This window comes from Meles meles, chromosome 9, assembly GCF_922984935.1.
Source record: "Meles meles chromosome 9, mMelMel3.1 paternal haplotype, whole genome shotgun sequence".
NCBI classification, from domain to species: domain Eukaryota; kingdom Metazoa; phylum Chordata; class Mammalia; order Carnivora; family Mustelidae; genus Meles; species Meles meles.
The window spans coordinates 50,672,294-50,695,143 of NC_060074.1; the positions used below are offsets into that span (position 1 = coordinate 50,672,294).

General features: G+C 41.5%; 1 protein-coding gene across 5 annotated transcripts in view; it reads right to left on the reverse strand.

The window, feature by feature from the left end:
• CACNB4 (calcium voltage-gated channel auxiliary subunit beta 4) overlaps positions 1 to 22,850 on the reverse strand; it is a 248,781-nt gene that overhangs the window by 115,334 nt on the left and 110,597 nt on the right. Inside the window, exons 1-2 of one of the 5 annotated variants that reach the window (XM_046019263.1) lie at positions 22,286 to 22,336; positions 20,175 to 20,334 (exon numbers count right to left, since the gene is read on the reverse strand). The exons of 2 other annotated variants lie outside the window; for them this stretch is intronic. In XM_046019263.1, the coding sequence (XP_045875219.1) occupies positions 20,175 to 20,180 (6 nt within the window). In that variant the 5' untranslated portion in view covers positions 20,181 to 20,334; positions 22,286 to 22,336. Of the gene's footprint in view, positions 1 to 20,174; positions 20,335 to 20,458; positions 20,478 to 22,285; positions 22,573 to 22,850 lie in introns of those variants that run through there. 2 more of the 5 variants (XM_046019264.1, XM_046019262.1) reach the window with 2 other exon arrangements.

Here is a 22,850-nt window from a genome sequence, read left to right on the forward strand (position 1 = left end):
GTGACATATTCAGAAAATGCAGGGTGATATTCAAATTGTTTGATGACTGGTATGATATCAAGGCCAGCTAACCAGAATAAGTACTGAAATAAGCAATCCAAACAGAATGGACACCAGGTAGGCCCCGTCTGTGTGCTGTGCAAGTAACACATGGACCAGCCCTCAAATAACCCAGGGTTCATAGTAAGCTTTCAATGGAAAGTGACTGTTCTTTGGAAGAGGAAGGTAGAAATAGGATTCTGGGCGTCACTGTTTCTGTCAAACACAGACCCCTCTTACAGCTCTAAGTACAACCCAGACGAGGGCAAGCACGGGCTGGAAAATGGGAAAGATCTTTGAAGGTCCCCCTTGCCTGGGAGCCTCCTCTTTCTCCTGTCCCCTCACCACACCTCGCTTCTGTAGACAGATGATCTCCCAGGAGGATGGCAAAAAGGATCCTGTTTCCCAGACACTGAACAAGAAAGCCCATAGGAAGTGTAAATGTGCACCAGGTATGTTTAAAACTAATAACTTGCTCCAAAAAAAGGACCTCCAAAGCAGCTCGCCCAGGACTTCAAGGCCCCCAAAGGAGATAGGAGTGTGCACCAGAATGCAAATCAATGCCTGATGTCTTCATTGAAAAAAGGATTGCTATGGGAGGGTGGGTGTCAGCTGCGCTAACAGCATGTTTAGTGATGTAGTTGATTCACATTCTGGCATTGCTCTCAAAAACATTTGAAACATTTATATTCCTAGGAATAGAGGGTAAATTTCAGGGAATTGTGTGAGAAAGATGAAAAACGGCTTCTGGCTTTGCTCAGCGTTTTGCAAGCACAGTCTTCAAGGCTGCAGACCTGGCTGAACGCATCCATGGCTGAATGAATGCATGGCTCGTGGAGAAGAGAGGACAGGGTATGTTTAGAGCAGAAACTGCATATTACACGGGGTACTGCAATGCAATTTTTGCCCTAAACTTAAGAAAATGAAGAGACGCCCCAGTAGACACAGGAAATGTACATTAAGAGGCTCAGGCATCATCACTAGGAAGTCAAACAGGGAAGAGATGCAGCAGCGTGAGACCACCATGTTCCCAGGACTCCTCCAGGTGCAAAGGAAGCTCTCCTTGAGGGGCTCCACCTCTCTGCTGCCTACAGATCAGTCGGGATGCTTGGGTCCAAAGGCCATACCCAATCACTAGCATGTCTCCCTCCGTATTGGTCTGCCAGTGCTTGCTTATTCTTTCTTCTGTTGTTCTGTTTCTTCATTTGATCTGCATGACCCCCACCCCCCGCAAAACATCCATCTAACTACCCTAACCCCTCGCTTCCCCATTTCAGAAAGAGGCTCTGAGTCAGACACTTGGATTCGAATCCTGGCTCTACCGTTTACCATGACCTTGGACAAATCACTGAACATTTTCTATGCCTAGAAAATGAATGGCAAAAGTATCTGCATCATAAGGTAGTTGTGAAAATTAATGGAAGGAATCCATGTAGAGCATTTAGAACAATTCTGGCCCACAACGCATGGTAACTATATCATGGCTACAGTGGTCTACTTAAACAGTATCCCTTTTATGAAATTATACAGATGAGTCCCACGCCTCCAAAGCCTTTCTACAATTCCCAATTCTTTTTGGGTTTAGACTCTGTACCAAACCTCCTAAACCTGATTTCAGTCATCCTAAGCTGTCTTCTAATTAATAATAATAATATTTAAACTTCATTAAGCTACTCTGTGTCAAGGAACTTTGTTTAGCTCTTTACATATGTTCTCCAAATTGATTTCATCACCACAATAGCCATGTAAGGATATTATTATCCTCATCATATGAATAAGGAGATAGACTCAGGGAGGTAAACAATTTGTCCAAATCCCAACAGTTTATAAATGGCAACCACTGTGATGAATCCAATTCTTTTTGCAAAAATAAAGCTTAACCCATTATTTTATGGTCCCTCCTGGTTGTTTCATGTACATAAATCTGGTCCTCTGGACTTCCCTAAGCATTTTCTTACTGGGCACAGCTATTTCTATTCCTCTAACAACAGGTACCACCCTAGTACGCCGTCAGATTGCACAGGTACTACCTCTTTGTTTAGATGCTCACAAAAAAATCATGTCTGTAAATAATTCTTTAGTAACACCCTGATTTACTTACTGGCCCTGCACAAAGGGCACCGATAGATGGGTCTAAGATTAAAGTGATGCCTTAATTTTGCACAGTAAGAACGTCAGGAAGCCAGACATCCAGATGACCTTGTCTTTATATGAATGAGCCAGAGGATCCAAAGACACATCCTGCTGAAGGAATCTACCATTGTTTTACCTCAATCAGGATGGCCCAAAGTAGTAAGTCCCAGGGTAGCAATTGACCAACCGCTGCCACCCAAGTCCCTAGAGTTCTTGCCAATGTCACACAAAAAAATAAGGCTATGAACTGATAGAGTAATTTTATTTCGGCAGAATTATTTCCATGGACCTTTTCATAATCAACATGTAAAAAAAGAACTGGGATAATTTGTTTAATACTCTCATCTATTGAGAAATACCTGAGGAATGGATTTTATAGGAAAATGGTTCAAATTTTCATTGCCAAGTGCAGGAAAAACTAAAATCTCTTTATTCTGTTTCAAATTATTCTTTCTGTTGGATTTCCTGTAATTTTTATTCGTTTTCATTTGGATTTATAGATTAACATAAGAAGGTCCATTTATGCGGGGCTCACTCAGCTGACCTCATTTGTGAAGTCACAGAAATTTCGGATTTGACCATCACAGACATAATGGTTCTGATAATGACAGAGTTGCTAAATTATGATCTGAGCTTGGAAATAAAAGAGACGAAGTTGCAAGGATCTTATTTTCAAGACAATGTCCCTGAACATGTCCTTGCAAAGAAATGAAGAGAATATATGATGTTCAGACAGGATTCTTTCTACTCAGAATGCCTTTCAGCATTTTCTGTGACAAGTCAGCAGCTCTTTCAATGAGCCCCTCACTATTTCAGAGCTGCACCTGGTTTAATTGATGACTCTCATCATTTCTCACTGGTTGGTGCAATCCAGTCCTATTTTACTAGGCACTGGGAACATCAATGTCATGGAAGCTTTGAGCTATGGCACCCATTCACTGATTCAGTATCAATTTCTCTCTTACCCCTGGTGTAGCTGGGGTTAAAGCAAGGGAGGTACAAAAGAATGAAGGGACTTGGTCCTAGTCTTCCAGCACCTTGTGTATGTGGAGATAAGACACAGACACATGGAACAGTGAACCAGCCATACACGGTGCCAGGAGGTCTTAAGGCCCAGTGATCGGGGTAGATGTTGCTATTTGAATTCAGAAGATTTGGAAATGCTGGGAACAGCCTCACAAAGTAGAATAAGTGTTGGACCTTGTACAGTACAAAAGCTATAAAGGGGGGTGCAGAAAAGAGCTCTCCAAAAGGAGAGGATGATGTCCACAGCTCTTGTACTTGAGATTGAGCACCGTTTACTCATACAACTCTGAGAGAACCACACTGACTAGAGCAGGGTTACATGGAAATGGCTGAGATATGGCCATCTAGGTCAGGGAAGTAGGATTCTATAATACCTTGATTCTTCCATGTATCTTTAGTATATCTCAAATGATTAAAAATGGCTTACATTTTAAGGTGGTCAAGAAACTGTTAAGTTCCATGTACACACACAAACTTGTCACCAATGTTCATAGCAACATTATTCATAACCGCCAGAAAGTGAGAACAACCTAAATTTCCATGAACAGGTAGATAAATAAAATGTTATATCCATAAAACAGAATATTATGTGGCAATAAAAAGGAATGAAATGCTGATACATGCTATAACAGAAGCCTGAAAACACTATGTTAAGCAAAAGAAGCCAGTCACAAAAGGCCACATATTGTATGACAGGTTCCACAGGTACAAAATATCCAGAACAGGTCAATCCACAGAGACAGCCCAGGGCTGAGAACATTGGCGGGAAATGGGAATGACTGCTAATGTGTGAGTGATTTCTCTCTGGTGTGATTAAAATGTTCTGAAATCGACTGTGCACAATTCTGCAAATATACTAAAACCACTGAACTGTACACTTTAAATGGGTGAATTGTATGGTATGTATGTAAGTTATAGCTCAATAAGGCTATTATTTATCTTTTTAGTTTAAATTTTACTTAGCTAACATACAGGGCAATATTGGTTTTTGGGGTAGAATACAGCAAATCGTCACTTATATACAACACCCAGTGCTCATCACAAGTGCCCTCTTTAATGCCCATCACCCATCCAGCCCGTTTCCCGCCCCCATCAACCCTCAGTCTGTTCTCTATCATTAAGAGTCTCTTATAGTTTGTTTCCCTCTCTCCCTTCCCCCCTTCCCTTATGTTTAACTGTTTTCCTTCTTAAATTCCACATATGAGTAAGATCGTATGGTATCTGTCTTTCTGTGACTTATTTCACTTAGCATAATACACTCTAGCTCCATTCACATTACTGCAGAGGGTAAGATTTCGTTCTTTTTGATGGCCGAGTAATAGTCCATTATATATATTTTTATATATTTTATATGATATATATGATATACATTATATGATATATATATATATATATATATATACACACACACACACACATATACATACCACAACTTCTTTATCCATTTATCTGTCAGTGGGCACTTGGACTCTTTCCATAGTTTGGCTATTGTTGATAATGCTGCTATAAACATCAGCATGCGTGTGCCCCTTTGGATCTGTATTTTTGTATCCTTTGTGTAAATACCTAATAGTGCAATTGCTGGATCCTAGGGAATAAGGTTGTTACTTAAAAGCAAACTGTTAAGAGAGAATGTAGGGAGTCTAACATGGGAGGGGGCTTAGTGTCACCAGTATGTTTACAACCAACATAGTCCTGTTGGAAATAATCAGGAGAGAAAACTGAGTTTCCCTGATCACACTCCAGCTCTTTCAAATATAAAGACGTTTTAATTTCCTAAGTCTGCTAGCTTCCATCTTAAAATTTACTTTTGGGGCGCCTGGGTGGCTCAGTGAGTTAAGCATCTGCCTTTGGCTCAGGTCATAATCCGAAGGTCCTGGGATTGAGTCCCACGTTGGGCTCCCTGCTCGGTGGGAGCCCACTTCTCCCTCTCCTCTGCGCTTGTACTCTCTCTCATTATCTCTGTCACTGCCTCTCTCTCAAATAAAATCTTTGAAAAATTTACTTTTACTTTTCAAAGAAGAAATCATAGTGTGGCTGATCATGGATATATATAACTACTATAACTGTAACTACGTATCGATATAGATATAGACACAGATATAGATACAGAGAGAGACGTATATCTACATATATCTCTTGGGAATCCCTGACAAATACATAACATTCAATCATTTCTGACCATTTCTTGGGTCCCTCTCTGTTTCTGGAGGAGTTAGGGTTATCGAATTTCAATTCATTCCAGCAGCTATTTATTGAGTGCCTGTCTAGGGACATGCATGCACGGTACGTAAAGCTATGCAAGGGTAGGGAGATGAGTAAGAAAGTCATTCCTACTTCCAAGTGCTTGCCATTCCAGAAGACAATAAGACATTTAATGGGGGCCTAAAAGAAAACGGACACTGTAAGTGCTGTGTGCTGTCACCAAACTGCTGAAAGACTTACACGGAAACCATCTTGCGAGGGTAGAGTGATAGAGCAAAGCCTAAGCCCCATCCCAAACCAACTGAATCAAAGTCTCTGAGAAGAAGGCCCTGGAAACACATATATTTTTCTAACGTAAAGTCCATTCCAGCCCACAAAGTCCACCCAATTTAAGACTGAGAATGTTTCCAGGAAATAAGGCTGACATAAATAACCTGAACAGCATTTCCTCCACTGAATTCTGCAGCATACTAGCTCTTCAAGAAGTTAATAGGTATTCCTCGGGGTGGAGGGCAGGTGGGGGAAATGGGTTCTGAGATCCAGTAAGTTTACGGTATCTTTGGGTTAAACGAAATTTAATTGGTTTCCTTATTTCAAAATGTTAAGAGACTTTAGGGCTCTATTGTGTGCTGGGAATCTTTGAGAACGGGACATAGAATGTGGTTATTACCAAACTTATTTGTCTAGGGGATCATTTTTTTCATATATATCAAGGAGCATATCAAATTAATGGTTAGAAAGATGGGATTGGGAAGGAGACAAACCATAAGAGGCTCTTAATCTCACGAAAAAAAAACAGAGGGTTGCTGAGGGGTGGGGGTGGGGGGTAGGGAGAGGGTGGCTGGGTTATGGACATTAGGGAGGGTATGTGCTATGGTGAGTGCTGTGAAATGTGTAAGCCTGATGATTCACAGACCTGTACCCCTGGGGCAAATAATACATTATGTATTAATAAAAATTAATTAATTAATGGTTAGGAGTCATCTACCAAGATTAAAAGATAGAGATACTCTGGAAAAATAATATGACCTTCTACTCCTTAATAGAAAAAGAAACATATAAGACAATAAGTTTTTTTAATAGTTTTTTTTTTCTGATTAGGATCTAAGCAATATCCCAAATGCCCTTTTTTATAATCTAGTTGCTACTTGGAATAATACTTATTTATTGAGAAAAAGGACGATTAAAAATCAATTTGAAGATTCTTTGCTGCAAAGTTCCTCAAGACAGAGAGCATGTTTCCTCTATGGTTTTCCAATACGCATGGTAGGGTACAGGAAGATGGGTACGGGGCCAGGAAGCATAGAGCTAGAACATAATTATTCTACAGCCAGTTTCTTGTCACTGAGGGTCACTGAGGCTGTCTAGAACAAAACTACTTCATGACCTTGGGATGAAGCCAGCAGTTTTCTTAGCCAGGAATCAAGACCAACAGCTGAAGGATTGAAAACTTCAGAACCTGGACCCTGCTTCTAACCTGAGCTCCCCTGGGTCAGTTCAAAAGACATCAGAAGAAATGGCCTAGTTTGCCAATCTCAGCGGCACCAACACCCTGTCCGCCACCCAAGCCAGCCGTGGAGGGGCTCGTTCCAGACTCCCTTCCCTTCCTAAGCTAATTAGTCATGAAACCTGCTGCACTGATGACTTAAATATTTCTCAGTTCACCTCCTCCTCTCTATTCCCACTGCTACTGCCCTACTTGAGGCCTACGCCACCTCACACCTGCACTATTTCAACAGCTTTCTAATTGGACTCCCTGCCTGAATTCTCCCTCCTCAAATCCATCTTCCACTCTGACCAATAGGTATCTGATCACACCTCTCCAGTTTAAAAATCTTTCAACAGCTCCTAATTACCCACTGCAAATAATTTTCCTCATACTGTGCTCTGCCAAACACCATGTGTGAACTACAAAAAAAAAAAAAAAAAAGGATCCTTGAAACTGAAAAATAGGTACAATGAGGAGGAATGCCTATCCGTGTCTGATCTGTCCTCAGCATAGCAGAAAGGTCCAAAACGTTGGAGACTCAGGACCCAGAGGAAGGTTCAACCAGTATATCAAGAAATGTTTCCATAAACATTTCTCCCTACATGCTTATGGGATAATGGACACCTCTTACGCTTCTCAGAAATGCTCATAGTTTATAGCCAGAGTCTACTAAATACCCTCAAGTTTCCTCCAGGAAGTCATTCTGGAGCTTTGAAACTATCCATTTTCCATTAAGTATGCAAAAGGGAAGTTTTGTGCTCACAGCATCTTTGCAAACCCTAGATTCAGAACTGAAAACTCAAATACTCTAAGAATCAGATAGATCACAACTGAGGGAATTCTGGCTGAGTTTCCAGAGCAAGGTATCTGATGTATGCCCTCCCCCTCAACGTCCTCAAGATATCTTCTTACTAAACTAGTCACTGAGTTAGACAAATCTTCAGTATTTGAGTTGGCTGCTGGCTGGCATTTGAAAGCCAGCTTCTCTATGTAAATGCAACACTCCAGTGAAAAATCTAACAACTAGTTGCACATCTTACAGCCAGAACATATTTTAGTTAAAAGGGATATGAATCAAAACTTTCACAGAAGCTAGGTTATGCATTTCCTTGTCCTTTTTCTACCTTATTTATATTCTTCTCTATTTTTCCTTCTTTTAAATGTTTTTTGGATAATTTATACTAAGTTTGGAATGTAGCATGAGCAACCTCTTTTTAGTTGCCTTGATATCAGTATATATTTCAAAACCAGGGCAAAACAATATATATTTATCAATATACTATTCAATCATCAGAGTTTTATCTTGCATAGTTCTTTATATTATAGCTTGATCCAAGGAGTTTCTCTCTCTCTCTCTCTCACACACACACACTGTTCACATATTACCACTAACGAAAGCATCTATAACAACAAATGGTAATAGTGTACTTCAGTTATAAGACCCACCTTGCCTTTCTTGCAAGACTGCGCTCCATGCTAATAATAATTTAGAATTAGAGTTATAAGAATAATATAAGAAACCAATCTCTAAAAATAACATATGTTATTTTACAAGCAGGTAGATTTTGAAAATGAAAACATTCAAGCAGCGTGCATATAATATGTATGCTAGCTTGGCTTTAATCTCGCTCCTTACATATACTTAGAGACTTACTCAGTACTTCTCTATTGACTGTGTACATCCACGTACCCAAAACATCTGAACCTTAGTTCAATAAACCTCAACCAAGACTCCTAGCAATCATCATTTTATTCCCTGTCACGAGAGCTGGCTCTCCACGGAGGTACTGGCACGGTTCTGCAAGCAGAAGGACGAGCTCTCACCCCTGAGAACAGCTTGGCTCTGACCCAGCAGAGAGGCGAGTAGAAAATCTACTTCCCAGAGTCCTCCTCACCTTAAAAATCATGGTTTTCAGAGAAGTGAGGCATTTGCCATACACAGGTGTGTAACCCCACTGTAGTAACCTGTCCCAGAGAGGGCATGAAGCAAAAGACCAAGATGAGCATCAAACAACGAGAGAGCCTTCCGGTCCGGGCGCTGGAAGGATATGGTTTCCCACCTCCCAGTGATGATTCATATGTCCCATCCTTAGCCCGCTGGTCAAGAATTAGTGCTCTTTCTAACTCGGGACTCCAGCACATAGTCAGAGTATGAATCTACTGCCTTCTACACTTTGCAAGTTCTAACCATCAGAAGCAAGAACCTTTATTATATCCTTCCCAATCTTAATCCCAGCTCCCAGAATCCCACTAGTAACATTTGCTTTCCCAAAAGAGACTCCCCAAATTTCTAATTGAAGTATAGAACACACATACAGAAACTTGCATATATCCTATGTGTACAGTTCAATGGATTCTTACAAATTTTACACACTGTATAACCAGCAACAAGTCAACGCTGACTTTTTAACAGAAACACTCAAGGTCTGCTTAGCTTTACTAAAAATGGCAAGGTCTGACCTCCAAGTTAATATTTTCCAAGGGCTTCATTCACCTTCCAAAGCAAGTTCTGCTTCCAACACTGTAGAGGGGACACTCCTCTTGACTTTCCTACTCCCACATAGTCCATATATCTTTTAATAAGGAGGCTGTTGTCAGAACTGTAAAATCTCATGACATTAATCCTTACTCCCACCAACCCTCCCACTGTTTTCTGTAGTGGGAATCACTATTTGACTTTAGGAGAAATCCTAAGAATTATTTTCGTCTGGTCATGACACAGCTGAGCCAAAGCTGGTCTGATACGTGGTCTTCTCTATCTGCCCAGTATCAGCAGAGACCTTTGCATATTTGAAGGCAATCATGGAAGCCCATATAGCTTAGCTTCACAAGCTTTCTCCACAACACTAACATTTAAACCCTTTATTTTATCCCATTTCTAGACCTTGTGGAAGTACTCCAAATCTTAATAATAATTTTAAAAAAAACAGTACAGGGGCACCTAGGTAGCTCAATCAGTTGGGCATCCAACTCTTAATTTTGGTTCAGGTCATAATTTGGGGATCATTGGATTGAGCCCCTCATCAGGCTCTGCACTCAGCATGGAGTCTGCTTGTCTCTCTCCCTCTGCTCCTCTCCCTGCTCTCTCTCTCTCTCTTAAACCAATAATCTCTAAAAATATATAAATAAATTTTAAAAAACACTACAGGAATTAAAATCCCGGTCACCATTTGTAGTGGAACTAGTGACATATGAAAGCTAACACATGCCCAGTGGAAAACGACCAACAGCAGCTCCTTCAGAACTTCACTAACATCTTCAGAAGTGTGTTCTAGGAATGCCTTCATATTGTGTGGTTTCATCTATCTTCTACTGACACCAATGTAAGTCAGATAGGGCCCATCAGTGATGTGGGTGAAACCAACATCCATTTACCTCTCCAGGTCACCCCACACCCAATCCACAGCACACTTTGCTTTTCCACTGTGTTGCTGACCTATAAGCTCTGCTCTCTGGCTTCTGGTTGTGCTTGGCCAACCAGAACCCTAGCACAAATCAGAGTGAGGGAAAAGAATGATAATGGAGTATACATCTCTTGGCTTCCTTCCTGTGGGATGCCTGTAGGCTGCTTATATTGCTCCCACCAAGGAAGATTGCATCCATCTCAAGGTAGCCTTCTTGACAGAATTCAGCCCTCCCAGGTTCCCATAACCATGCCTTTGCCCTTTCCCGGTCCTGTTGGGCCTAAAGGTGGTAACAGTTCTGCAGTTACCAGCCCTGGGAGTCCTGTGGTATCCCTTGGGGCTTCCTTCTACCCTACCTACACCTCTGCTATTTGAGAGATTTTATTATTTTTCTTTTATTATTTGACACAGAGAGAGAGAGGTCACAAGTAGGCAGAGAGACAGGCAGAGGGGGGGGGGGGAGGAAGGAGGCTCCCTGCTGAGTGGAGAGCCCGATGTGGGGCTCGATCCCAGGACCCTGGGATCATGACCTGAGCTGCAGGCAGAGGCTTAACCCACTGAACCACCCAGGTGCCCCGACCTCTGGTAAACCTCTCAAGTTATCCTAATTTGAGGGTGCTGGTTTTTGTAGGGATTCTGATTGATTCTGATGGAACCCCACTCATAACTTGGAGTCCTTTTGGCCTTTTACAAATATTCCTATCCCTTTTACTTTTAAAAATATCACTACTAAATCATACAAACATTTCCCTGAATTGGAAGCTCATGGAGATGAATTAAAAATGAGAAAAACAACAAAAATGGAACTTCGGTACTCTTGGCTAAGGCCAAATGTATCAACCATGTGCAACTACCATCAAGACCTGCATACAAATAATGAAAATTCTAACATTTCCCTAAAACACAAAACCTCTTTCTGACATTCACTGAGCTTTTATGTTCTTTTAAGTTTTATGGATGTGTTGTCATTTCAATCCATCAAACTGGGGACTTTGAACCATATCAGAAAGCAATATCAAACAAGAAAGCTTAAAAGAAATTGGGACTCTAATCTGGATTCCAAGTAGATAAAGGTCTCACCACTGGGGTCAGAGAGCAATCTGTTCCCTGTTTTGGAAATTCTCCCAACTCCCAACTGCTTTGTAAGCTGTCATGCAAATAATACAACTCTATCAGCCTTCAATGGGTTATTCCAGTTTTTTAGGTTATAAACCCTTGCATTTGGCATCATGAAAAGAACAGGGCTCTGGTTAGAGACTTGAGGGTGTTCTAGGTCCAGTTCCACCATAAATTGTCTGGGTCATTCTGCACAAGTTGCCTAATCTCTTTGGGCCTCAGTTTTTCCATTTATAAAATAAAGAGGGATGAACTTCACAAGTTTTTGTGGGTTTTCAAAAACCCAATTCTTACAACAGAGAGTAGAAAAAATTCTTCTTATGAAACCTGGAGTACATAGCCGAAAGCTGCTTCCCACAACCAAGAAACTTCCTCAAAGTCTTATATTTCATTTTGAGCTAATTTCTTTTAGTCTCAATCATGAAAGGATGTTTGTTTTAATGTAAAATATTTTATAATACACACCAAGCTATATATATATACACACACAAACACACATATATCTTATGCATCATATACATATATAAATCATATATACATATATATGTATATATTTTTAAATGTGCTAATCATTTAACTCAGCAATTCCACTTCCAGAAGGCTATTCTGGAGAAATGCCCCATATGTAGATTTCTATATAAGAATGTTAACTGTAGCATTTACCTACAGGATTGAAAAACAGGAAATATTCTATATCTATCAGTGAGCTAAATTCGTTATGGCAAATCCACACCACACAGTCATTATGTCACCCAGTTTGTGAAAAAGAATAAACTGATATGGAAAAAACGTCCATGGTACATTTTCCGGTGAAGAAAGAAAAAGTCACAGGACAACATTTATTATATTCTTTTTTTTTTTTTTTAGATTTTTATTTATTTATTTGTCAGAGGGAGAGAGCAAGAGCGAGCACAGGCAGACAGAGTGGCAGACAGAGACAGAGAGAGAAGCAGGCTCCCTGCCGAGCACGAAGCCTGATGTGGGACTCGATCCCAGGACGCTGGGATCATGACCTGAGCCGAAGGCAGCCGCTTAACCAACTGAGCCACCCAGGCATCCCCATTTATTATATTCTTATTCATGCTTTTTAAAATTAGAAATATGAGATGTGCATTTTTAAGTAAGTTTTTCTAAATATCCATGTTTGTCAATGAAGAGGAAAAAAAGTCTGAGTGGATACCCACTGAATTGTTAAAAACAGCTACCTGTGGAGAGGGGAATATAGCTTGGGAGTTTGTTAAGGGAAACCAATTTTTCATCCTATACAGTTTTATATTATTTACCTATTTTCCCCTAAAACCTCATTTCAATAAATTTAAGATACCAATGATTTTAAAAGTGAACATTAGATTATGTACTATTAAGGGGGAAAAAACTGCCAATAGAGCTATCAGCTTTAAGACGTAGCCCCATTTTAGATTTAGCAAAATGTTGGGGGTGGAAGGCGGGGAATGTGTGCCTCAGAATTAATAAAATGCAATATAAGACTTGAGAAATTGTTACAATATTTTTTTAAAAAATAACATAGGCACTCTAGGAAGATGCACATCTAGGAAGAGGTTTTGTGTACTAAACTGTTGGTTTTCAGTTCACTAATAATTAAACATGACCATCAAAGTGGTCTTTTCTTTTTAAAATCAATTATCTACCTCGCCCTTTTTGATGTTTGGTTTTATTCTTCACTCTACCCTGCAGTAGCCTAGCAGTTCACAAAAGTGCAGCATGGCAACTAAGACATGTGCTGTGTCTCCCTACCTTATCAACTTTACCTTAATTCCATTCCTACATTCTAAGCATTAACAATATGATCAAATGTGAGATGACTTAGGGATGCCTGGGGGGCTCAGTCAGTTAAGCATCCAACTCTGGATTTCGGATCAGGTCATGATCTCAGGGTCATGAGATTGAGCCCTGTATCTGGCTCTGAGCTCAATGGGGTGTCTGCTTGTCCCTCTTCATTTTCTTCTCCTCCCCCTCCTCCCCACTCTTTCCCTCTCTCTTTCTCTCAAATAAATAAATAAAATAAAATCTTTTTAAAAAAGTGAGATAATATGAAAATCTGTAAATAAATTCTTAATTCTTTCCCTTGGATCAATAGAGCCATTGAATCAAATAAGCCCAAGACATTAATCTCTGGGATATCAATTAAAATTAAATGATTTTAAGCTATTAATAATGAATCTGGAAATAAATCGGGAAACTAATTTGCTTACCAGATATTTTAGCATGCTATTCACCACACTTTTCTACCTTTATGATAGACAGTTGCTTCCAACTCTTACTTCGTTCAAACAATACTGAAGGGAATATTTGAGAGGTTGGACTGCGGTAAGGATTGCCCCTTTTCTTCTATCCTCTGGCCTTTCGTTTTATCATAGAAGAAAATTAAACAGATCAGGCACAGTGACTCCTTTTAAAAGTAATGAATGACTTTTTAAAAAATAATGAATGTGTCCTAGAATTTATTTTATCCCTGGGGTTTTCTAACTGATTGATTATTGTTTTTTAGTACACCCCAAAGGATAATAATGATGAGCTGAAGAAAATTTTGTAAAGCAAGTGAACAGCAAACAATAAACATTCTTGATGATTAAGCAACATAACAATCATAAAACAATTATTTAAACATTTTTCTTGTCAACCGTCTCCTTGTGATAGCTAAGACAACTTAGCCAAGAAGGAAAGAATAGAGATCATTTAAAGCAGAAATATCTCTCCTCACTTATCAATAAGAGTTAGGAGAAGCTTACTTCTCAGAAAGCATTTGCTTCTGATTTTTAATTCTTAGAGCTAAAACTCAAGTGCTTCCAGCTCAAATCACTGTGGGCTGGAAGTGCACTGTGGGTATTGGCAACCAAATGATCCATAGACAAATCATCCCTTTTGCTTTAGGGTCAAAAATCTTAAATAAAACATCCCCCCTTTCAAAAATCTAGTCCTGGGGCAACTGGGTGGCTCAGTCGGTTGAGCATCCGCCTTCAGCCAGGTCATGATCTCAGGGTCCTGGGATCGATTCCCACATCGGGCTTCCTGCTCCATAGGGAGTTTGCTTCTCCCTCTGCCTGCCACTCCCCATGCTTGTGTTCTCTCTCTGTGTCAAATAAATAAAATCTTAAAAAAAAATCTAGTCCTCTCAAAGATGTGCACCATACACACTTTCCTCCTTCAGAGATTCTGAAAAGGCCAAACATTCAGACTCAGGGACCAAATACGGAGACCTTATTCAGTATGCACAAAACACCACAGTAACTGATCATTTTGAAAAGCAAATGGCATGTGGTGGCATTTGTATCCAAAATGAAGAAATAGCTTATCGACAAACAGAACAGAATTTCAGATGTAGAGAAACCTTAGAAATCATCTAACCAAGTGCTTTCATTTTACAGGAGGGAAAATTGAGAATTGGGGGGATCAAATGACTTGACCAAGGTCCCTACTAACAAGTGGCAAAGACCAAGACTTCCAACACCTGGCATTCTTTCAATTAGAATCTACCATCCCTTCTCCGAAATAAAATACAACAAACTAATCAGAAGGCCTTTGGACATCAGTACATTCTTTCACTTGACAACCACTATCATATTTTTGGAAAGCACTGTCAAAAACTAGGCAAATGCTCTGAAAATAAACCAAAGGATTCGATGGGAATATCAAACCTGCAGAGAAAGGAGCATGCCAAATACATAAGTATATTCATGGTATGTATAATAATAACAGCAGAAAACACTTAAACGTTGTATGGGCTTTACACATATTACTTTATGTAATCTTCAAAACCACCCAAGATATGGGTTTCATTATTATGAACACTTCAGTAGTGTGGAAACTGAGGCACACAAAGTCTAAGAAATGTACCCAAAGCCACAAACTGGGAAGTGAGGAGCCAGGACATCATCCCCAGAAATCTTGCGTGGGGTCTCTACTTTAAATCCCAGCATTATTACACTACATTTTTGTTTCATAACACAAAGTACAAAAAGCAATTTCAAAAAAAGATGGAGAAACCATTTTAACCACAACCTTTTTAAATTCACCAAACTACTCAGCAAATCTGCTAATAGAGAAATAATACAGAAGCAGAAGATCAGAATCATTTTATGTTATATGACGCTCAGGCTAAAAAGAGAAGAAAGACTCAAGAATAATAGGATTAAAATAGGAATAATAGGATTAACAGTTATTCACAAACTACACAGTCAAGCTCCTGAGCAACTGACAGCTGCCTATATTCACATTAGGATGTACCCCTTCCATCAGTGCCCCTGAACAAGAGGGCTGAAAACAAATTCAAAACACCCTGTTTTAAGTTTAAGACTTTTCACTGTTTCTTTATATATATATATATATATATATATATATTTTATTTATTTGACAGAGAGAAATCACAACTAGGCAGAGAGGTAGGCAGAGAGAGAGGAGGAAGCAGGCTCCCGCGGAGCAGAGAGCCCGATGTGGGGCTCGATCCCAGGACCCTGAGATCATGACCTGAGCCAAAGGCAGAGGCTTTAAACCACTGAGCCACCCAGGCGCCCCTCACTGTTTCTTTTTTTAAAAAAATTTTTTCTTATTTTTTTTTAAGGATTTTATTTATTTATTTGAAAGACAGAAATTACAAGTAGGAAGAGAGGCAGGCAGAGAGAGAGAGGAGGAAGCAGGCTCCCTGCTGAGCAGAGAGCCCGATGCGGGGCTCGATCCCAGGACCCTGGGATCATGACCTGAGCCGAAGGCAGAGGCTTTAACCCACTGAGCCACCCAGGTGCCCCTTTTTTCTTATTTTTAAGTAATCTCTGTATCCAGTGTGGGGCCCACACCCACATCCAAAGATCAACAGTCTCATGCTTCACCGACTATTTATGGAACAGATGCAAAGGGGGAAATTAAATAAATAAATGTGTGTGTGTGTGTGTGTGTGTGTGTGTGTATTTATATATATACATTTTTTTATATATACATATAAATATATATGGGATATAGGAAGTACTGACAGAGTGGCACCAGTTAAGACGAGAGAAAAATATTTACTGCTAAAACTATACATTTATGTTATAAAAGAATACACAAATGTACAGTGAGACCAAGTACTGATCTATTTAGATCTTGCAAACTCTCATGTGAGCCATCTGAGGCACCTTCCTTTTGGCACACCCAGAAGTACTGTAAAAACGGCTGCATAGTTCTATCTTAGACTCACATGCTCAGAATCTTAAAAAGTTCAAAGCCCAGGGCATAAAAATCTACAACTCCCACTCCGCCTGCCATGATGTTCTATGAGCTGCAAACTCCCTTGAGTTTACACACTAAGCAGTGGCCCCTGGGGCCCTGTCTCAAGTAAGATCGCATGCCGGTGTCCTTAGAGGGGGGCGGGTTAGAGCTGTTTTTGAAGTCAAAGAGGCCTGATGCAAGCACAGTAAAAAGGCAAGTAAATCAGCTTGATTTAGATCAGCTGCAGAGTCTACATCTACAGAACTTTCTTGGTCTAATGTTTAACTCAGCTTCATGGAGATCTGCACTCATGGCGTGATGATCACGGTCAAGGACTAGTGGGGGAGGGAAGAGAGAGAATGGAAAATGGGAACAGCTGTCTTCTTGTGCTCTTCTGGTGGCTCAGTTACCCCAGGTAAGGGATATGAAAGGGATTTGGTGATCAAAATAATGAGAGAACCACCCACACAGAAATAAGGTCTGCAATGAACTCTGATAGAAACGGAAGGGCTAAGGCAAGGATGCCTGCTCACCTTTATCCCAAAATAACCCTAGTTATTGCTGACCTTCCTACAGAATATCTTGTACCACAGAAAAATGTAATGTTCACTAAGCACATATGGAGTCACAGGACTATATTCTAAAATCCTGACTGACTCATCATAATCTAATAGAGAGAAGAATACCAGCAGAAAAGAAGATGCCTAAGTCCCAGAGAAAAGGTGGGGAACTGATCCTAACACAGCCCTCTGTCGCCTGGAAATGACAAAGAAAATAGCCAGACTGATGACCCTGGAGAGAGAAATTCATGGTTCTGATCAGATTTAAGGAGTTTCTCTCTTTAGCCCAATGACAATTATATCTAGAAGTCATTTCAATATACATTTTAGGAAACCGTCATTGCTAGGAATTGATGGTATGGAACTTTCTGTTCATCATTCACTGAGAGTCTGAACAAATATCAGAATCACTGAGTGCAGTCAAACAAGTGGATTTCCCCAAATGCTTACACAAACCATGAGCAGCATTTGATTTTCCTCTCCGTCCAGCGATGCCAACAAACATACCTTGGAGTCTTTAACAGAACAGGTCTCGTTCTCTAGAAATAGACCAGAAAGACTTTCCTGACCCCGAAAGGTCCTCTGATCTCCCAAACCATAAAGACCTTCAGTCTTCTCATTCCCAAAAGGAATCTAAACCTTAGTATCCCTACAGAGTTTTTCCCAAGGTGCCTAAACCCACAAAGCCTTCTGTTTGAAGTTGATCCTCCTTCTAGGAAGAACAAGGACATATCCTCATATTTAAAAAAACAAACACAAAAAACCTTCATTATATCTTTGACAGTACCAATTCTTTATTCCCTTGTGGATGTGTGTCTTTCAACCCTCTTGGGTATCTTCCTTTATGTCAAAAGCAGCTAATTTTCCTCCTCCAAAATCTATACGGCAGAAATCTCCTACTTAGCATTAACCATCAATTAGTAAAGCATGGAGCATATCTATATATTAATGCACCAGAGTGCACAGTAGGTGTACAACTATGGGTACACAGACATTTAGGCCAATGTACATAGTTGTGCAGCTTATAGAAAATGAATAGTTTAGACAATTAACATATAGCTATACTTACAATAATGTATAGATACATATAAATTTAAAGATGTGCTTTTATATGCCCATACAGATTATACACACATTATATTTATTTGACAGAGAGACAGAGATCACAAGTAGGCAGAGGCTGGCAGAGAGAAAGGGGAAAGCAGGCTTCCCGCTGAGCAGAGAGCCCGATGCCAGGCTCGATCCCAGGACCCTGAGACCATAACCTGAGCCGAAGGCAGCGGCTTAACCCTCTGAGCCACCGAGGCGCCCCTATATACACATTATAGTTTTAAAAATTTACCTTCACTCTAACTTTCACACCAGTAAGATTTCTCACAGTATCAGTAAATACTTAGGCTCCTTTCTATGATTGGAAACACGTCCAAGAATATCTCTTCCTCTCTAGTAAATGCCTTGGGTTATGATCTGATTTCTCTTTTTCACTAAGACCAGGTCCCTCCCTCGAAGCACGTTAGAACATTAGCATCAAAGATGGAAGCGACTGTGTCAAAGAAATCAACGATTAATTCTACGTGCGAACAGCCCGGGCTTCACTTTGCAAAATACTCTAGGAATCTGTATTTCATTTAAATCACTCGAAACTCCAGAAGGTCCATGCAGGAGCTTTAAATTGTGCAAAGCACCTCTTGCACAGGCCAGGCTGGTTCTAGTGTGCGGCATCTCTGATCAGCTGAGAACACCATTTCACAGCACAGGATGCCATACACAGGGGTGGGCTTAGAATGACATATTCACATGGATGTGCAGGTAGAGTCTGAAAAGACACAATCAGTATGTTAACAGTGATTATCCCGTGATGGATGTTTAGGTAACTTTTTCTACTTATCTGCTTCTTCCACTTCTCCCGTAAGAACATCCCTCCTATGGTCTGTGTAATAAGCCTGCTGAATGAAAAAAGAAATCTACTCGTGATTTCACAAACATCAACATATACCATGAATCCACTTGTAAAACATGTATACCAAGGAGGAGATGTACCAAAATCTATCGTGAATCAGATAAAAAAAACAAACAAACAAACACAGAGTATATCCTGGAGGCTCCGTCACTGAAAAGCATCTTGGCCACCTGGACCTGTATTAAGACCAAGGGCAGGTGAAGATGGAATAAGCCAAGCTTTACACAGAAGACAACAGAGTACAAGTCTGGGCACGATCTCTTGCACCTGGCCTGGTCTGGTTATGGACTCATTCAGAAGCACACATTCCACGATCCACATGTCAAGGCAACAAAAGGAGTAACGTGATGTTTGCGTGAAATCTCTCATTCCCATGCAGAGCCTTGCTGTGGGGCACTGAATCGTCTCTTGCACTTCCTTACATCCTGAATGATGCAAACGCCTCTCCTAGAAACCAGAGCAGAAGCGAATGGACCTGTCCCAAAAGGCTCCACAGAACTCAAGAGTCTAAAACGCCCAGACTCAGGTGTGTTCCCCCATGGCCCTTGTCCCTCTCTCTTTGCACATACAGTGCGTGAAATGCCGAGGTGACGAGTGAAAAGCTAGGCTATTAGGAGGATAATATCTATCCCTGGACCAGAATCTCAAGGAAAACCTTGCATAACAGGACCCAAATCTCTCTCCTACTGCGGGGACATGAGGTGCTAACAGTGTAATAACACTTTATCCTTACTCAGAATAAAATTTCATCAGTCCCTCGGCAAGATGATCTTATTACAGACTTACTGTGTGAACACGCTGAATACAATCACCTATCCCGTGTTCAACCCCCACACACCCGCAGAGACGTTTGCAACAGCACAGAGCAGTAGGACAAAGGCGGACGGCACCCCAACCCCCCCAAGAAAGTGCCGTGCTCAGCGTTTAGTGCCTGTATATTCTTGGACTGCAGCTGGTCATCTGAGAAAAGCCTCTCCACACCTATCCAGCAGCCCTGCTCCAGGAGCGCTGCTCCAGGCTGGGCGAGCCCCCACACTTACAGCCATAAATGCCTTAGCACTGAGAAAGACTGTTGAGGATGTGGTACTCCAGGTGTGGCTTTATCTGTCACTTCACCGGGTCAGCTATTTAGGCCTAGTCTTCTCCATTGGCTTGAAGCTTTGGTCACACCATCGTGGGTAACACATCACATTATTCTTCCTTATAAAAACAAATAAACTCGAATGAGCATTCTGAGCCAGTTCACCCCTCCAAACACCTCTGCCTTCCCCTCTGATTGCAGTGACACGCTGTCCATCCCACCCCCACCGAAAGCCTCCCGTACTTCCAAGTAAGGACCGGCCGGACGCCGCTCTTGGTCCTTTGGCTTGCCCAGCTTCCTGGCCCCCGCAGATCCCCGAGGATCCCAGGCTGCTGGTCACCACTGAGTCACCGGGAGCACAGTACTGCAGTACCTCGCACTAACCCACCATCAGCTACCGCCCGAGTCAAAGCACTGCGCTCTGCACTTCCCACCCCACAGCAAAGCTCGGCCGTCCTGGGAGGCTGGACCAAAAGGAGGGAAAAAAAAAATGTTTTCGTACTTATAATGACTCCCCTCCGAACCAGTGCATCTGAAATTTACACAGTTCTAGAGAACAAGGTGCTGGATACATTAGTTCCTAGCTGACTCTGCTCATGCCAGCCGGTTTCTAAACTAACTGGTGATTCAGAGATATCTCCCATCCATGTAAGTGCAATACAGTGCCCGAGTTAAAATCGATGGTCGCAAATAAAAGTTACAATTCAATAAGGCATCATACGTTTCATCACTGAGTGTGGAGACAAGGGGTAGGAGAAACAACCAGGCCTCCTGAACAGCCCCACTGGGGAAGCTGGTTTACTGAACTCCTATAGTTGCATTTTCCATTCTTCCACTCTACTCGCAAGTGTGGACCTTCTCGATTGGAGCCACCAAGGTTTCAAACCACAGTCCCTTGCAATCAGCTGGCCGTGTGATAATTTACGAGCACGCTGGGCAACATGCAGACAGACTTTGCAGAACAGAGTTAGAGTCAGAGCTAACACAGACAGGAAGGAAAAATGGAATGCCTTATCAGAACAGAGGATTTCTACCTTTCATAGAGAGCACATTGTTTGATACATACGTCTGCATTGACGTGGACCCTAGGGCTTTGTTGTTGTTGTTGTTATAGTCCGTTTATTGAGTGTTTAGCCAGGGAATCTTATATAACACATTCCTGTTTCAAATGTAGCAGCATGCGTGGCATTGCACTCCTAAAATTCAGACTCCCCACAGCAGGTCCCATCAGCCACCCCAAATCATTTTACCTTGCAAGGTTTCTCTATGCTTGATGACAAATCAGGAATTATCACTAGTACATAGTGAGAGCAAGACTCAGTCATCAGCTGGACCCTATATTCCAAAGCTAACATTCTGGTGGTATGATTTTAGGGATCTCAGAGAACCATTCTCATCCCAATTTTAAGAGATTACATGAGCCTGACCTGCGGAGGGAAAGGAGTCCAGCTTTCTCAGCCAAAACACACGTGAGCCTACTTTGGTCTTCCAGGGTAGAGTAGAGAAACGCTGGCCTCTCTCTGCCTCTGCACTGGGCTGTTAGATGACCACAACCTTTGCATCTAATTTCCTTAACAAAGAAGCAGAGGATTTGCTCCACTCTTTGGCCAGAAAGCACATAATGGAGCTACAGCTGAGCAACTTCCATTCATGCTGGCTCCATCAACAATGCGTATTATATAATGAATGAGCCTTTGCTCTGAACCCTTCTACTGGAAAACACAGACACTTTCTGCAGAGTTTAAGCCGGTCTACAAGGAGCAGTTGCCCCTTGTGAGATCAAACGTGGACTGAGTAAGGTGCCGATCCCAAACAGCTTACACTCTTAGATGCCCTGGCTAGCACCCTGATTTCCTTCTTGCTTGACAAGAAATTACATAATAAAACATAATTTCAGTTCACTCTGAACTATACAGAGAACATTCACACAGCAGCCAGCAAGCCCCTGAAAGATGTTGGCTTTCAGCTCCATGTTCCCCGCGTTGCCTAAGAAATGGGGTTGGGGGGTGGGGGTTAGTGGGAGGAGGAAGAGGAGGGGAGAGGGAATGAGCTATCTCTGAAAATACTTACAGCCTCCGAGTCTTCAATTCCATGCAGGTACAAATTGTCATACATGGAGGTCTGATAATCCAGAGCACCTCTTTCAAGGCAAAAATAAAATTGCTACAGAAGCCACAGCTACAGCTCAAAGATAGAAAAGGCCTGTTGGAAGAACCGTGCTTGCCTTATCAATTCCTGGGGATTTACTAGGCAAGAGGCTATTCATTCACATCACACAGGCTGAGGTTATCCCCAGAGGCAGTCCAGCCCTGGCATTTTATCTGCCTTCCCAATACAGAGCATAAAAAAGCAAAACCCTTCTTCAGCCACAGACTGGTGACTGAGCTAGGAAAGCCGCCTGTGATTGGCTCGCCTTCCCTGCTTCAGTCAGCTGAAGAGTGTTCCCTCGGAGAGTGGAGGGCGCCTCGGAGCATCCTACCCAGCGAGCGCTGCTTCCTGTCTCGCCTGCACTGTGTGGCTCTGCAATCCACACTTACCAGGGTCTGACAGGCTGCCTGGAAGGTCTGGAAAGGCAGACTCTCGAACACTTTAAACACAACTGCTCACCCTTCTTAATTAAATTCACAATGGGGGG